Raw genomic sequence first — 17,558 nt, 5'->3', positions numbered from 1 at the left:
CACAAAAAATCAACCCACAAGGCACAAACACAATGAAGATGGATCGCACTACGCGACGGACGCCATCCGCTATGGCTGCGCGCGTGCTTCGTCGCAGACGCAAAGTGGCGAGCAACTTAGAGCGCTAATCGTTGTGTAGCGGGCGAGAACAAACGTGTCGTTTTTTGACCGCAGAAAGGTTAGGGACACTTGGTGGATAAGGGATGATGGACGGGAGGGAGTTGCAAATTCGAGCATTTAAGACAAAAGAGGCAGCAGGAGATGCGTTTTATCCCACCGCGTGGTGGCTGAACGCAGTGTGGCTGGGAGTTATAAAGGCGAGGAGGTTCACCAGAGCGACGACCATGGTGGCAGCGTTCAAAGAGAAACAAGGCAGTGACTGAACAGCAGCGAGAGAAAGACTGGAGCGCATCAGAGGGCACGGACGCAACAAAAGACAAATATCACCCTCACAGCTGTTACAGACCGGCCAGGGCAAGTGCTCTCTGTCGCCTCAATCCACTGCTGGATGGAACGACCCCAAGCTGTTGCCCTCTCTCAGGATCCCGCAAACGTAAACGATCCGCCGAGCTCCTGTGCTTTTACGAGCGCTGTTAGCGAGCGCCCGTTGAGGCCGGCGAGGCACACAAGGCCCGCCAGGCAGAGCTAGGAGCACGCACCCAGGTCCTTCTCCGTGGCGATGTGTCGGTTGTAGATGACCTTGGCGCTGTCCAGGTCGTGGTCGAACATGGTCACGAGGCGCGGCAGGTGTACGTTGGCGTCTTCCGCAATCAGAGGCCTCTCCAGCAGAGAGCCGAACATGTCAATGAGCTGCGCGGGGAAACAACACCCAAGGTCAAAGTACTTGACATGAAATGTATTTCTTTCACGTGTAATTTTTTATCATAACATCATACATTGCAACATTCTGCCTTTCCGGGCGGTAGTAGCATGGGCATCGACGGTACCAAGCAGGCACACCGGACTCATCAGAGCAGGCGGGTGGAGGAGGGTGACATGAAATAAAATGTACATCTTGTTTGACGTCCGAGCTGCCGTAGGGTTATTGTCGTCAATCTGACCAAAGAGAGCTCCTGGAGGTCATGGTGAGAGGTCACAGGCGCACAGAGGCCCTCGTCATCCAGCAGCGGATCGACAAACGGGGCGCTGCGTGTGCGCCAGATACCTTGAAGGCGTGCTCCACGCTCAGTGCGTCGGCGAAAGCTTGGCAGAAAATCGCTCCGAGCTGCCGGTCGCTGTCTTCAACCTGAATCTTGAAGTTCCGTACGTCCTTTTCAAACTCCTGCGCAAGGACAGCGTGGTCAGAGACAACATCTAACACAGGGTCCTTCATTGCAAGGTCCGCGGGCCACTGACGGCCATCTGGTGGCCTTTAGTGCGACACCCCCAACTTTACACAAATGTGAAAACGCCCCCTATCATCTTCTTGGTTCTTTCGGTAAAGTCACGTAGAATGGATAATTCGCACGACGTTTCGGCCAAAACGCAAGCAGCCGTCCTCAGGTGAAGAACAGGTCTGTCGAGAAGACAGAGTCTGAATGAAACACCCCAGGCTTGGAGCGTCTATTTAAGCTGGGTTGGAGGGGGAAGAGTGCCTTGACAAAATAATTTGCATATCAAGAGGAATTTAGCATATTTATGGGAAATGCAGATATGGGATTAGTACTACTTGTGAAATGCGTAGGAGGTGGGCGGGGGGTTTAAAGTCATATTATGCCCGTGCATTATGCCCCCTATTATCATTGTCGTCGTGCTGTCAAACCCCCAATGGTTTCAAATGTGTGGTGGCCCGCACACACCGATGATGTCTTATCGGCAAAAGTGCCCCCACACCCCCTCTGAAAATTAGTGAAGAACACTGGTCTAACCGAAAACACGTAGGTTGTCACGGCCAAAGGGTGGGGCCAGGTTTGTGTGAAGACCCCTCCACCACCCTCGGTACGGCTAAGTAAATTAAATCGTCACGTGCACAGGTGTTGTTTAGCGTGCCATTTGCGATCATTTCATATGCACTTCTGCGGCCGTCTGGAACATCCTTCCTTCTGATATCAGGAAGTCACTGGGAGCTCGATTGAAAACTTAGTTCCTTAGAACTGATTTTTTGTGTTTAGTTTGTTGTCCTTCCCCCGCACCTCAGATAAGCACGGTTGGCTACGTACGGTGCGAAAGAACTTCAACATACGTACGTTTCAGCTCGCCGTTGATTCTCACAAACAATACCAGAATTAAACTAAAAACTTTTTTTTATTTCACCAGGTAAGGCCCACTGAACTTTATAGCTCTTTTTCAGAAGCGGCCTGGCCACAAACGATAGCTCAACCAAGCGGCTTATCACGTGGAAATGTATAGCAGCCAACAACTCTAAAATGCGTGTTCTTTCTAAAATGTATAGGGAAAAAGACTGGAGGACCCCGAAAAAAGTCCACGTAACCACAAGAAAAACACGCAAACTCCAAATATACAGCAGCAGGCGTCAGGGTCAGGATCGAACCCACGACTTCCTGCATACCAGGCGAGGTAGTTAACATCTCCTAGCCACCGTGATGATGATGAGAGAGAGAGACACGCAAACTCCAAATATACAGCAGCAGGCGTCAGGGTCGGGACCGAACCCACGACCTCCTGCATACCAGGCGAGGTAGTTAACATCTCATAGCCACCGTGATGATGATGAGAGAGAGAGACACGCAAACTCCAAATATACAGCAGCAGGCGTCAGGGTCGGGACCGAACCCACGACCTCCTGCATACCAGGCAAGGTAGTTAACATCTCCTAGCCACCGTGATGATGATGAGAGAGAGAGACACGCAAACTCCAAATATACAGCAGCAGGCGTCAGGGTCGGGACCGAACCCACGACCTCCTGCATGCGAGGCGAGGTAGTTAACATCTCCTTGCCACCACGGATTCGCAAACCTGGTTTGTCACGTCCAAGGAGTCGTAAGTTTTCTCGGAAAACTGCCCAAACAGCTCCTGGAACTGCTGGTGGATGTCGCAGATGCGTTGGCTCAACACCCGGCCACGGAGGCCCCCAATCTCAATCTTCTCCAGCTTGAACATGTCCACGGCCGTCACCAGCAGCTCCTGTCAGGGTGGCGGGGAAATGGACGGGGTGGATGCACCATCGACACATCCGCACGCATACCACGAAGACAAAGACTATTGGGGCAAGTACTGTTCGAGAGTAGAACCTATGAAGGCCTGCACGGCACACGAGAGGGTGAGTGGCCAGCACCACGCCCGACCACCTTTGTCTCCCTAGTGGCGATATTTACACTCCGCACCAGGTACTCATTTGAGGCTGAGTCGACCTTGGGGAGGCCCTGGACCGGTTCAGATAATCGTCACTTGGTGTTGGCCGCGAGTGGGAATGGTACTCAGGTAGCCGGGTTCGTAGGGTAACGTGCTAACCGTTACACTACCGCTCACCCACACATACCACCATGCCCACTCTCACCAACACGACCGCCACAACCACAAAATCAACGGCGTTTTATGTTTAGCTGGTTGTCCTTCCCCCGCACGGTTGGCTACGTACGGCGCGAAAGAAGCATCAACATACGTACACACACCATTGCATCCAGCTGCCCAGTAGCGTCCTTCACGAGCCTCCTCCACAACAGACGCCGATCTGTTATGGAGGAGGCAAGTCCGCAGCTACAGATGTTTCCCGTTACCAACTACTACCACCATCACCGCCGCCTGTAGCCCCAACTACCCCCACAATAACGACGTGGCGACTGCCAGGACCCACCCCAGGCTCACTTGCGCCGTGGATTTCGGCGCTCGGCTCTCACCGCCACCGGGAGAAGTTAGAGATGATGGGGAGGACGGAAATGTTGGAATCTCACCTCCACGTCGGTGACTCTCTCCGTGAAGCGGTCGAGGCGTGAGAAGACGGCGTTGGGCGGGAAATCCCAGCCGTCGTCGCCGCCGTCATCGCCGCCATCGTCATCGCTGCCCTTGCGCAGGGAGGGCAGGGCCGCCCTCTCCTCCTCGTAGACGGAGCGGAAGAGGCGCAGGATGGAGAGGGCCTCGCGCACTCGGGCCAGGTTCTCCTCCGCCTCGCCCTTCAGCACCTCCTCAGCGTTGATGAACGTGCGGGCCTACGCGCAGTGATATCTTGTTGTTGTTGTTTTTCGTTTTACCAGGTAAGGCCCCTGCCGGTACGTCACCCTCTGCGCCGTTCACCGCTTAAGCTAAAGCTATAAACTACTTTTTATTTTACCAGGTAGGGCCTCATCTTCTTGGTTCTTTCGGTAAAGTCACGTAGAAGGGAAGTAATAAAATAATAAAAATAAAACAGGTAGGGCCTGCTGAGCCGTATAGCTCTTTTTCAACAGCGATCTGCCTGTCGCAAGTGATAGGCCAACGAAGTGGCTTATTTGCGTGGAAATGTCATTGCAGGCAAGTACTCGAAACACACGCGACCAAGGGGAGAGAGACACGCAAACTTCAAATATACAGCAGGCGTCAGGGTCTGGATGGAACCCACGACCTCCTTGCATGCCAGGCGAGGTAGTTAACATCGTGCCACCGTGGCGCCCCAAAACCAACCCCTACCCTAAATTTCGATTTAAAGCTTTCGTGACTACAGGGATTCATCTTCTTGGTTCTTTCGGTAAAGTCACGTAGAAGGGAAATAATAAAATAATAAAAATACAACATAATAAAATAATTCTCACGACGTTTCGGCCACAACGCAAGCAGCCGTCCTCAGGTGAAGAACAGGTCTGTCTGTATTTCATTACGTTTTATTTTTATTACTTTATTATTTCCCTTCTACGTGACTTTACCGAAAGAGCCAGGAAGATCAACCCCTACCCATGAAGCCTAACGCAGCAAACGTTCGCCGGCGGAAACAAACCGTTGCCTCCCCTGAAGGAACGCAGTAATATCCGCGGTGGAGGGGTGGGGGGTTCTGGGGAGGGTCCTGCCCCGCGTCCCCACGCCCCACCTGCTGGATGAGGAGGTTGCAAATCTCCTGCAGCAGCACCACGATGCGCTCGGGCGTTCGGTAGAAACGCGAGTTGCGCCACACGAGGGCGACGACGCGCATCAGCGGAGCCAGCAGCGGTCCGGCCTCGTTCAGCTCGGCACCCTCCACGTCCTCCATCGTGCGCTTCAGTGGCTTCAGGTTGCTGTTGATGTTGCGCGCCTCCTCCAGGGCTGTGGGCAGGAGGAGAGGAAAACTTTCAAAACGATAAACTGTCTTTTTTATTTTACCACGTAAGGCCCAGCGACCTGGCCGTAACAAATTATAGCTCAACGAAGTGGCTTATCATCTCGATTTAAAGCTTTCGTGACTGCAGGGATTCATCTTCTTGGTTCTTTCGGTAAAGTCACGTAGAAGGGAAATAATAAAATAATAAAAATAAAACATAATAAAATGATTTTAAAGCTTTCGTGACTGCAGGGATTCATCTTCTTGGTTCTTTCGGTAAAGTCACGTAGAAGGGAAGTAATAAAATAATAAAAATAAAACATAATAAAATAATTCTCACGACGTTTCGGCCACAACGCAAGCAGCCGTCCTCAGGTGAAGACCAGGTCTGTCGGGGAGACAGCGTCTGAATGACTCCCGGACAGACCTGGTCTTCACCTGAGGACAGCTGCTTGCGTTGTGGCCGAAACGTCGTGAGAATTGTATTTTATTATGTTTATTTTTATTATTTCATTGTTTCCCTTCTACGTGACTTTACCGAAAGAACCAAGAAGATGGCTTATCATCATGTAGACATTTATAGCAGCCAAATACTCGAAACACATTGATTTTAAATATGGAAGGAAAACCGGAGGACCCCAAGAAAAATCCACGTGACCACGGAGAGAGAGAGACAGCAAACTTCAAATACACAACAGAAATCAGAGTCGGGATCAAACCCACGACCTCCTGTATAACAGGCGAGGTAGTTAACATCTCGCCACCGCGGCGACATGTAACCCAGGGCTCCCACCTGTGACCACGTCCTGTATCATGGCCTTGAAGGCCGGGAAGTAGGTGCTCTGTGTCTTCTCCAAGAGGTCGCCCATGGAGCACACGCGCCGGGACTGCAGCTGCTCGTGGATGCACTCCAAGTCCGCGTATCTGGTGGAGTGCAGTCGGCAAGCGGACGTTCATTTTACCATGAAGGTTTTTTCGCGGTTGTGGAGGCCCTTCCGCAGAGGTCGCAAACGGGTTTTGATTCCTTACCCGTACCCGTACCCGGCCGCACCAGGGTCGCAAACGGCTACCCGTACCCGTACCCGGCCGGGTACGGGTAGCCGGGTATCGGGTAGGGTACGGGTATCGGGTACCCAGTTGCGACCTCTACCCTTCCGGCAGCAGTGGCATAAGCAGGGAATTGCAGGGCGGCTCCTTCACCCCTTTGCATTCGCTAGCAATCACGCGGTGAGCGCTGCACTCGCCTGCTTTGCCAGAACTCCAGCTCGGCGCTGGGGTTGGGGTTGAGTCCCTCCATCAGAGGCCTGGATGAGTCCTTCTTCAGCACCTCCTGGATCTGGTGGCTCCACTCGATGACCACCGACTCGATGGCGTGCACCACCGAGCGGTCCACGCTGTCCTCACTGCGCACGCGGCACCGCCCATGACCCGCCGTGTGATTTTTTTTACAAACTTGGCTGGCTAAGGCTCAACAAATGGCAATCGTTCAGCGCGCTTGGTGTTCGCGCCATTCTTATCGTAGCTTAACGGAATTAATATGGCGCCTTAAACAAGGCGCTTTACGAAGAATTAACAGCGGTACAACAGCATATGAATGTAATGGTGAATGAAATAGATGAGAGGGAACAATGGGTGAATCTGTGATGATGCGTGAAATCGGTTAAAGCAAAATTGATGACGGTAAATGATGACGATGATGATGATGAATGGATTGAATGAATGGGGAATGGCTAGCAAGGCTAACGCAAAGGGAGTTATGTTTCACTGGAGTTTACATTCTGCGGTCGTTGCACAGGAGGGGGCAGTGCCGGATTAACCTAGTGCGGGGCCTGTAGCATATGTTATAAAGGGGCCGTAAATTAAAAAAACACGTAAATATTAAAACACGTACATTTTTTACTTGCACAGTAAAGTAATTGTATTTTTCATTTGCTATACAGCTGGATAATACGACAAATCGCTCACCTTAAACACCCGGTCGTTCATAAAGTTAACGGCGTTATAGTACTATAGTAATAGAGCAAGTGCAGAATCACTGAACCAGAGTTGATAGCTTGAAATCATTTAGCGCGAGGCCCTTGAAAGTGCGGGGCCCGTAGCATTTGCTACTTTTGCTACTAGGATAACGTGGCACTGGGAGGGGGTAATGTTACTATTTGGCATCATGTTAATAATACATTTGCAAGTGCAGTACTTTTCATGGTTGGAAAAATATGGATCGTGACGCCAACACATACGGCCTGCCAATTTTCCAACAACGTTGCGGCCGTCAAACAGAATATGTTTTAATTATCAGTGGTGAAATCTATCCGTAATTAAGTGAAAAAGACCACTTCAATATGATGAGGTTCTTTTCTATGCAATCGTCGGTGACCAAGCCGAGCCAATATTCCCGGCTGCACTTTGAAAAAAGCGCTTTAATCACGTTGTGTTCAAAACCCAGCATCTCAGCCTCAACGCTCTGACCGACGGAGGGAGGCGTTGAACCTGGAACTGAACAGGGTATAAGGGCCTCAAGTTAGTCAAGCCAAAGTGATATGCTGCTCAAATGAGGCATTGGTGCTCACTTCTCCTTCTCACAGCCCTGTGAGCACATTCCTATGACGGGAGCCAGTCCATCCATTAGATAATCACTTTTGACTTCCCCACAAAGCGGCACTCACTTTATCGACCCCAGAAGGATGATTGGCTGAGTCAAACCCCCAACCAGGATTGCTCTACCGCTGACTCACCCGTATGTACGTGCGCACGTTAAACTTCTTTCGGACCGTACGTAACCAACCGTACTAATCGGAGTCTGCAGTAGTGTATAGTAATGCAGTGTACAGTCGTATGTATGTATGTTGAACTTTTTTCGCACCGCACATAGCCAACCGTGCTCAATCGGAGGTGCGTGGAAAGACAACAAACTAAAGTCCAAAAAGCAGAGCACTGGAACGCTTGAGACGTGACGCGTGCCACTCTGAGTTGCTCGGGCATTACTTAAGCGAGCGCCGTTGCTGTTTTGCTTTTATCCGAAACTCACTCTTTGAGCGGACGGTCAGCGTCAACCACACGCTCGGCACCGGCCGGGATGGGCAGCAGCGTCTTGCCCTTGACCTGCCCCGACACGACGAACACGCTGCTCTGCAGGCTGCCCAGGTGCCGCCGCAGGTCCTGCGCCACCACCGCTGGCCACCCTCCGTGATTTTTCTCGTTGCCCAGGATCGGCACGATCACCTGCGCGCCGACGTCGGAGATTTACTCCTGGGGATCCGGTTGTCGCGGTTGCGCCGCCGTTAAGCCTCTCCGGCACGAGGTCCGAACGGTTCGTTGCCACTCGCTGGGGAGCTTCAGTAGATCGAACGAGGAAAGAACCAGCGCGCGGAGGCAAACGCCGGACCGCCGTGCCCTGACAACGCGCGGCTCAACCCGAAAGCTAGCCTCTCGCTTCGCCGCCACAAAACACGGTCACAGTCACAAGGGTGGAGAACCAGGTTTGGGGGTGGTGGAGGGGGTATACTCTAACAAATGTATCGTCGAGCCAATAGGAAGATGTTGATTCGGTGAACGGATGGAGACACGCAGGGGAAAAAGAAATGGTTCTGTGCGTTTGCCAAACTGGCAAACTTTGTGGGTGCCAACTTAATACTTTAGCCATTCAATACGGCTGTATGTCCATCAAAGGGACCATTTGCACAAATAATGTAGCCAGTAAGTTAATACGATGCATCAAAAGTGTTACTGGTGGCAGACGAAACAATTGGGCTGATAGAGCTGATTCATATGTAAATGTGCATTACTATTTTAATGACATGTGACACCCACGCAGCTAATGGCTACAGCTGCAGACATTGGGCTGACGGTCACACAATTCTATCTCTTTACATAAGCTGTTGCACATTTCTCCCACGTTCACACGTACAGACGTTAATGCAAAATCCACTGCAGGATGAGGGCCTGCGCTTGCCGTGTGACCATACTTCACCAAGCGGGGAGCGTAGACAGACATGGGAGCACAGAAGTAAGGTACAACAACGGAGTTTGCCACACGGTCCTTTATAACAGGACTATGTTTACCGAGGGAAGTTATTGAAGGCTAACCGGAAACAACATGATGAACTCAAGAGACAGACAACAGATTGTAAAAAGCTGAACTTAAAAATAAAGAGCAACACGTTTGATCTACAATGCTGATGTTGTACGGCGTCAATAAAACACATTTAAGGTGTGAGTGAGCCTAATTAAGTCAGCAAACCAATGTTAATGTGATGATGGTTTGCACTGATGACCCAGCGAGAGCCATCAAACTCACTTTACTTGAGAACACCGCCTCATGGCTGAAACAAAGATTGTCTCTGGTTACGGCCACTATGAAATCCACTGAACTATCCAGGCAAGATGTTAACTACCTCGCCTTGACACCAGTATATATGGATAGTCTTTGGTTTTTTTCGGTAAAGTCATGTAGGTATAAAATAAAATATATATGGAGTTTGCGTGTCTCTCTCCCCGTGGTCACGGCAATTTTTCTCCGGGTCCTTGGGTTTTTCCCTCCACATTTCGAATCAACGTGCGTTTAGAATGTTTGGCTGCTATAAAAAGTCCACGCGATAAGCCACTTCGTTGAACTATCAATTAACGATAGTCATGTCGCTTCTGAAAAAAAGTTATTTAGCTCATTGCGCCTTACCTGGTGAATGTTTTTTTTATAAAAAAAAAATTTTAGTTTTTATAGTCTACCTATAACACTTATTTCTTCACATTGGTGAACCAACTAAGACTATCACCTCACTCCGCTTAAGAAACTTGATCAATCTCAAGTGAATAAAACCCAGATTCTCGCATTCTTAGTGTCTCTGACACGGCTATTATTACGAACTCCACTGAGGCCATTCTGAAATTCTAAACCCTTACCTACATGTCAGAGAAATCCGACACGGCTAAGACAATTCCATGATTTTCCGTGTGCTTTCCACGTAATGTACACTGCCAGTGTGGAAGAGCGGACAAAATACCTGCAGGAGATAATGTTCGGCAGAGGACAGCAAAAACCTTACCACATTTTTTTTTTAAACCGTGATATTAAATGCCATCTGCAGGGCCCTCTCCAGAGGTCATTCGAGTGCATTGCTGGCCAATACACCAAGCACTGTGACCCATTCTGGTGAGATCTAATTGACCAACAATCACCACTATAACAGCAGGGTATAGACATAAAGTACTCGCACAATCTATTTGTACGCATGATAATTGGTTTTTTACCCTTCTATCTGGTCCAACCCATGTGAGACTAGGTTCTAAGGAAAGCTGTCTCGGGTGTGGACCAATCAACTTCAAGAACAGTGCATATATTATCAGAGTTATGTTTTTTGTTAACATTATGACTGCAGGTATTGTGGTCTATGCAAACATGACTCCTTGTAAAAAAAAGGTGTCAGTTTTGTTGCCAGATAAAAGGGTAAAAAACCAATTATCATATTTTTTACTGGCAAATGAGGTTCCAATGGTATTTGTACGCAATCAATCAATCAAAATCGGTCCGCTTTTCTGAACTGAATTGGGTCACGGGGGCAGCAACTCCACCAAGGCCTTCCTTCCTACCCTGTCCTCCGGCAGCGTGGGCGGCCTCGATCGCGCTTTTTGTATGTATTGTTGTTTTTCACGTATCCATTCTTAGTCCGGGATTTAATTTATATTTGTTAACCAGCCGTGACGATAACTGTCTGATTAAGTTAGCTTTTTCGTCCCGATTTGTCCTGAGAGCCACACAAATCTTTCTGTGGATCGTGGTTCGCGATCCGGGTATTGGCCACCACTGCTCTGGTGTGTGCGTATGTTGAACTTCTTTCGCACCATACGTAGCCAACCGTGCTCCTCAGACGTGCGGGGGGAAGGATAACAAACGGAACACAAAAAGCAGCTCTAAAGAAATTCGTTTTCAATCTTGATTTAAAAGTGCATAACTCCATTCGCTTCCTAATATCTCCAGCGGCTTCGGAGTAGCTACAGTGGCTTCTCCAGTTAGTACCGCGTTGAACTTCTTTCGCACCGTACTAATCAGAGGCGCGGACGTCTTTCGGCTGGCGGTGACGTTGGAGCGATAGGCACATTCAAGGTGCTGCCACCTTCACCCGGGGACCTCTCCCCAAATACCGCCACAGAATGAATTCGGCGGTGAGGGTGGTCCAAGGCAACCAGTAAGCGGACTCCGCCAACTTTCAGTGGAACAAAAAAAACACCGACAGGCCCTCGGGAAGTTATAACCACACCCCCAGACTACCTCGTTAACTTTTTTGTTGTTATTTACCCTCGTTACGCATACCTGTCAAGCCCTTATCAGTGCCCCTACCTTATTACAGACCAAACCAGACCTTATTGGTCACCCCGTGCCCCTTATACATCTTAACGTTCATCCTACAAAGTCCCATCACAAGGGAGAAACACAAACAAATAGACACAATTCTTATTTTTTTGCCCGTATTGAAACGGCTGTACGCCGTATGGAACTGACGGCTCAATTCCCCTGTACAAGACTACGGGGTAAACCGTGTGGGTTGACACGGTATGGTAGTATATTGTGTATAGTAGCGTAGTGCATAGTGTAGTGTATATCAAACCTGTCAACCCCTTATCAGTGCCTATCTTATTACAGACCAATTCAGACATTATTGGTCGCCCCGTGTCCCCTACAAATCTCAGCGTTAATCCTACAAAGTCCCATCATGAAACGGCTGCACTCCGTATGGACCTGAAAGTCAATTTCTCTGTACAAGAATACGGGGTAAGGTGTCACGCCGTGGGGGGGGGGGGTGGTAAGAGAGATGGGGAGGGGGGCTTTAACCGTCGAACTCAAACCTGTCAAGCCACACGGTTTACCCGCATTCTTGTACAGGGAACTTCAGTTTCTAGATCCATACGGAGTACTACAGCCGTTTCAATATGGCAAAAAATAATAATATTTGTGATTCTCGCTTGTGATGGGCACTTTGCAGGATGAACGTTGCGATGTTTAAAGGGGCATGGGGGGTGACCAACCGGGTCTGAATTGGTGGGTAGAGGGGGATGTTTACTGATAAAGGAGTTAACAGCGACGCGAAAACTAAACCCGCAAGTAACACAAAAAAACCACAATCGACGCCGAACGATCCGCGCGGAGCGGACGTAGCGGACGACGTTTCGCCCCTCACCTCCTCCACCAGAGCGGCAAACTGCTCCAGGGGCGCGTAGCTGAGGTCTCCGCACAGCAGCGCCTTGCGGATCGTCTCGGCGGAGATGGGTGGGAAGCCACCGCCACCACCACCACCGCCACCGGACGTGTCCGCCGACTTCTTGGCGAAAAAGACCGCTTTCGCCGCGCTGCTGGCCCCAGCCGTCTTGGCCGCTGACCCCGACGGCGGTGGGAAGCCCAACGAGGGCTGCAGAAGCCCCGCGGGCGTGAGCGAGATGACCAGCAGGGGCGAGTGGTCGGCTCCTCGGTTGTCGAGGAAGTCGAGCAGGAGACGCCGGCAGTCCTCGACGGCCACGCACTTCTGCCACCGGTCCGCCTTGATGCGGAACGTCTTGAGGGTGTACGCCTCGAGGAAGGCCAGGCGGGCGTCGCCGGAGCTGTCCTCCATCGTACTCGCCTTACGTGCTTGTTTCGGGGCGGTGGGGGGTGTTGTCGACCGGTTGATGTCTTTCAAAACATTGACAAACAAACAACAACAACAACAAAGTGCGACTTACGAACGCGCTCCAGGGTGCCTGGCGTCAAGGTGCACCTAGCCTGGCACGCGCGCTAATGTAGAGTGTAGAGCAGACATGGCAAAGTACGGCCCGCGGGCCGTATACGACCCGTTGGGCTTTTTAATCCGGCACGCCGAACTTGTCCAAATATTATTATTAAATTAAATTTTACCTTCCTCCTATAATGCCCCCATTTCCCAATTAGATGGCGCACTTTGAGTAATTCATTTATATTAGTTCACACAAACACTCCATCCATCTGTTCCTGACCAGGCCCCTCTGTCAAATTTTAGAACCCATTGTGGACCTCGAGTGAAAAAGTTTGCCCACCCCTGGTGTAGAGTCTTAGCTATGGCTAATGTAGAGTCTTAGCTAGGGCTGATGTAGAGTCTTAGCTAGGGCTGATGTAGAGTCTTAGCTAGGGCTGATGTAGAGTCTTAGCTAGGGCTGATGTAGAGTCTTAGCTAGGGCTGATGTAGAGTCTTAGCTAGGGCTGATGTAGAGTCTTAGCTAGGGCTGATGTAGAGTCTTAGCTAGGGCTAATGTAGAGTCTTAGCTAGGGCTGATGTAGAGTCTTAGCTAGGGCTGATGTAGAGTCTTAGCTAGGGCTGATGTAGAGTCTTAGCTAGGGCTGATGTAGAGTCTTAGCTAGGGCTAATGTAGAGTCTTAGCTAGGGCTGATGTAGAGTCTTAGCTAGGGCTGATGTAGAGTCTTAGCTAGGGCTGATGTAGAGTCTTAGCTAGGGCTGATGTAGAGTCTTAGCTAGGGCTGATGTAGAGTCTTAGCTAGGGCTGATGTAGAGTCTTAGCTAGGGCTGATGTAGAGTCTTAGCTAGGGCTAATGTAGAGTCTTAGCTAGGGCTGATGTAGAGTCTTAGCTAGGGCTGATGTAGAGTCTTAGCTAGGGCTGATGTAGAGTCTTAGCTAGGGCTGATGTAGAGTCTTAGCTAGGGCTAATGTAGAGTCTTAGCTAGGGCTGATGTAGAGTCTTAGCTAGGGCTGATGTAGAGTCTTAGCTAGGGCTGATGTAGAGTCTTAGCTAGGGCTAATGTAGAGTCTTAGCTAGGGCTGATGTAGAGTCTTAGCTAGGGCTGATGTAGAGTCTTAGCTAGGGCTGATGTAGAGTCTTAGCTAGGGCTGATGTAGAGTCTTAGCTAGGGCTGATGTAGAGTCTTAGCTAGGGCTAATGTAGAGTCTTAGCTAGGGCTGATGTAGAGTCTTAGCTGGGGCTAATGTAGAGTCTTAGCTAGGGCTGATGTAGAGTCTTAGCTAGGGCTGATGTAGAGTCTTAGCTAGGGCTGATGTAGAGTCTTAGCTAGGGCTGATGTAGAGTCTTAGCTAGGGCTGATGTAGAGTCTTAGCTAGGGCTAATGTAGAGTCTTAGCTAGGGCTAATGTAGAGTCTTAGCTAGGGCTGATGTAGAGTCTTAGCTAGGGCTGATGTAGAGTCTTAGCTAGGGCTGATGTAGAGTCTTAGCTAGGGCTGATGTAGAGTCTTAGCTAGGGCTAATGTAGAGTCTTAGCTAGGGCTGATGTAGAGTCTTAGCTAGGGCTGATGTAGAGTCTTAGCTAGGGCTGATGTAGAGTCTTAGCTAGGGCTGATGTAGAGTCTTAGCTAGGGCTAATGTAGAGTCTTAGCTAGGGCTAGAGTCTTAGCTAGGGCTAATGTAGAGTCTTAGCTAGAGCTGATGTAGAGTCTTAGCTAGGGCTGATGTAGAGTCTTAGCTAGGGCTGATGTAGAGTCTTAGCTAGAGCTGATGTAGAGTCTTAGCTAGAGCTGATGTAGAGTCTTAGCTAGGGCTGATGTAGAGTCTTAGCTAGGGCTGATGTAGAGTCTTAGCTAGAGCTGATGTAGAGTCTTAGCTAGGGCTGATGTAGAGTCTTAGCTAGGGCTAATGTAGAGTTCTAGCTAGGGCTAATGTAGAGTTCTAGCTAGGGCTAATGTAGAGTCTTAGCTAGGGCTGATGTAGAGTCTTAGCTAGGGCTAATGTAGAGTTCTAGCTAGGGCTAATGTAGAGTCTTAGGGCTAATGTAGAGTCTTCGCTAGGGCTAATGTAGAGTTCTAGCTAGGGCTAATGTAGAGTCTTAGCTAGGGCTGATGTAGAGTCTTAGCTAGGGCTAATGTAGAGTTCTAGCTAGGGCTAATGTAGAGTCTTAGGGCTAATGCAGAGTCTTCGCTAGGGCTAATGTAGAGTTCTAGCTAGGGCTAATGTAGAGTCTTAGCTAGGGCTAATGTAGAGTTCTAGCTAGGGCTAATGTAGAGTCTTAGCTAGGGCTAATGTAGAGTCTTAGCTAGGGCTAATGTAGAGTTCTAGCTAGGGCTAATGTAGAGTCTTAGCTAGGGCTAATGTAGAGTCTTAGCTAGGGCTGATGTAGAGTCTTAGCTAGGGCTGATGTAGAGGCTTAGCTAGGGCTGATGTAGAGTCTTAGCTAGGGCTAATGTAGAGTCTTAGCTAGGGCTAATGTAGAGTCTTAGCTAGGGCTGATGTAGAGTCTTAGCTAGGGCTAATGTAGAGTTCTAGCTAGGGCTAATGTAGAGTCTTAGCTAGGGCTGATGTAGAGTCTTAGCTAGGGCTAATGTAGAGTCTTAGCTAGGGCTGATGTAGAGTCTTAGCTAGGGCTAATGTAGAGTCTTAGCTAGGGCTAATGTAGAGTCTTAGCTAGGGCTGATGTAGAGTCTTAGCTAGGGCTAATGTAGAGTCTTAGCTAGGGCTGATGTAGAGTCTTAGTTAGGGCTGATGTAGAGTCTTAGCTAGGGCTAATGTAGAGTCTTAGCTAGGGCTAATGTAGAGTCTTAGCTAGGGCTGATGTAGAGTCTTAGCTAGGGCTAATGTAGAGTTCTAGCTAGGGCTGATGTAGAGTCTTAGCTAGGGCTGATGTAGAGTCTTAGCTAGGGCTGATGTAGAGTCTTAGCTAGGGCTGATGTAGAGTCTTAGTTAGACTGTGGGGGCAAGTGCTGGTAGCGAGTAGCACACACAAAGACAAAGATCCCCCATACAGCCTTACAGACTGTTAGGGCAAGTGCTGTTAGCGAGTAGCACACAAAGACAAAGATCCCCCATACAGCCTTACAGACTGTTAGGGCAAGTGCTGTTAGCGAGTAGCACACAAAGACAAAGATCCCCCTACAGTCTTACAGACTGTTAGGGCAAGTGCTGTGAGCGAGTAGCACACACAAAGACAAAGATCCCCCATACAGCCTGTAAGGCTGCTAGGGGCAAGTGCTGTTAGCGAGTAGCACACATAAAGACAAAGATCCCCCATACAGTCTTACAGACTGTTAGGGCAAGTGCTGTTAGCGAGTAGCACACACAAAGACAAAGATCCCCCATACAGCCTTACAGACTGTTAGGGCAAGTGCTGTTAGCGAGTAGCACACACAAAGACAAAGATCCCCCATACAGCCTTACAGACTGTTAGGGCAAGTGCTGTTAGCGAGTAGCACACACAAAGACAAAGATCCCCCATACAGCCTTACAGACTGTTAGGGCAAGTGCTGTTAGCGAGTAGCACACACAAAGACAAAGATCCCCCATACAGCCTGTAAGGCTGCTAGGGGCAAGTGCTGTTAGCGAGTAGCACACATAAAGACAAAGATCCCCCATACAGTCTTACAGACTGTTAGGGCAAGTGCTGTTAGCGAGTAGCACACACAAAGACAAAGATCCCCCATACAGCCTTACAGACTGTTAGGGCAAGTGCTGTTAGCGAGTAGCCAGCATCAGCAAGCAGCTTCCCACCTGAACAACTTCTTCCGCAGGAGCCGTGGTAGTGGTGGTGGTGGTTGTGGTGGTGGTGGTTGTGGTTGAAGTGAGCGTTGTTGTATCAGCCGTGGCCTAGGCAACGGCAGCAGAGGCGGTCGGCCTGAGGGGGTTGTGCGTGGTGGGGGTTGTTGCATGCGACTGGGTTGTGTTCACGGGCGAGTCGCTATGGCAACGGGCAACCACCTCCCCCCCCACCACCCCCCCCCCACCACCACCTACAAACTTGCACCAATCACCAACAGTCAACGACAACGACCAACCACCACCAACAACTAACAACTACCACTACCAACCGCCACCACTAGCAGTAACCACCACCACCACTTACTACAACAACCCACCAACGACAATCACCAACAACAATAATAACCATCAACCACGAACAACAACAACCACAACTAATAACCACCAACAACCAACAACAACCAACAGCATCAACCACAACTAATAATAACCAACAACAATCACCAACAACAACAATAACCATCAACCACGAACAACAACAACCACCACTAATAACAACCAACAACAATCACCAACAACAACAGCAATAACCATCAACCACGAACAACAACCACCAACCGTCGTCTGTGAATAACGTTACGCGGTGAATAGCTTTGGTGGTGGGGGTTGGTGGCGTCTGTAGGGAACTCACCCACGTGTGTCTGTGTGTGTCTGTGTATCTGTGTGTGTGTCTGTGCGTGTGTCTGTGCGTGTGTCTGTGTGTGTCTGTGTATCTGTGTGTGTGTCTGTGCGTGTGTCTGTGTGTCTGTGCGTGTGTCTGTGTGTGTCTGTGTGTGTGTGTCTGTGTGTGTCTGTGCGTGTGTCTGTGCGTGTGTCTGTGTGTGTATGTGTCTGTGTGTGTGTCTGTGTGTGTGTCTGTGTGTGTGTCTGTGTATCTGTGTGTGTGTCTGTGCGTGTGT

General features: G+C 49.7%; 1 protein-coding gene across 1 annotated transcript in view; it reads right to left on the bottom strand.

Moving 5' to 3' along the window:
• DNAH9 (dynein axonemal heavy chain 9) overlaps nucleotides 1–16,753 on the bottom strand; it is a 97,566-nt gene extending 80,813 nt beyond the window's left edge. Inside the window, exons 1-10 of the mRNA XM_061577056.1 lie at nucleotides 16,612–16,753; nucleotides 12,335–12,822; nucleotides 8,191–8,384; nucleotides 6,410–6,568; nucleotides 5,959–6,089; nucleotides 4,959–5,170; nucleotides 3,853–4,107; nucleotides 2,918–3,085; nucleotides 1,166–1,282; nucleotides 660–810 (exon numbers count right to left, since the gene is read on the bottom strand). Of these exons, the coding sequence (XP_061433040.1) occupies nucleotides 660–810; nucleotides 1,166–1,282; nucleotides 2,918–3,085; nucleotides 3,853–4,107; nucleotides 4,959–5,170; nucleotides 5,959–6,089; nucleotides 6,410–6,568; nucleotides 8,191–8,384; nucleotides 12,335–12,763 (1,816 nt within the window). The 5' untranslated portion in view covers nucleotides 12,764–12,822; nucleotides 16,612–16,753. The remainder of the gene's footprint in view (nucleotides 1–659; nucleotides 811–1,165; nucleotides 1,283–2,917; nucleotides 3,086–3,852; nucleotides 4,108–4,958; nucleotides 5,171–5,958; nucleotides 6,090–6,409; nucleotides 6,569–8,190; nucleotides 8,385–12,334; nucleotides 12,823–16,611) is intronic.
• Between the last annotated feature and the right edge of the window lie 805 nt (nucleotides 16,754–17,558).

The sequence above is a fragment of the Lethenteron reissneri genome, chromosome 63 (assembly GCF_015708825.2).
Source record: "Lethenteron reissneri isolate LAM-NWPU_2019-01 chromosome 63, ASM1570882v1, whole genome shotgun sequence".
In the NCBI taxonomy this organism is placed as follows: domain Eukaryota; kingdom Metazoa; phylum Chordata; class Hyperoartia; order Petromyzontiformes; family Petromyzontidae; genus Lethenteron; species Lethenteron reissneri.
This window is presented reverse-complemented; position numbering and strand designations above follow the sequence as displayed.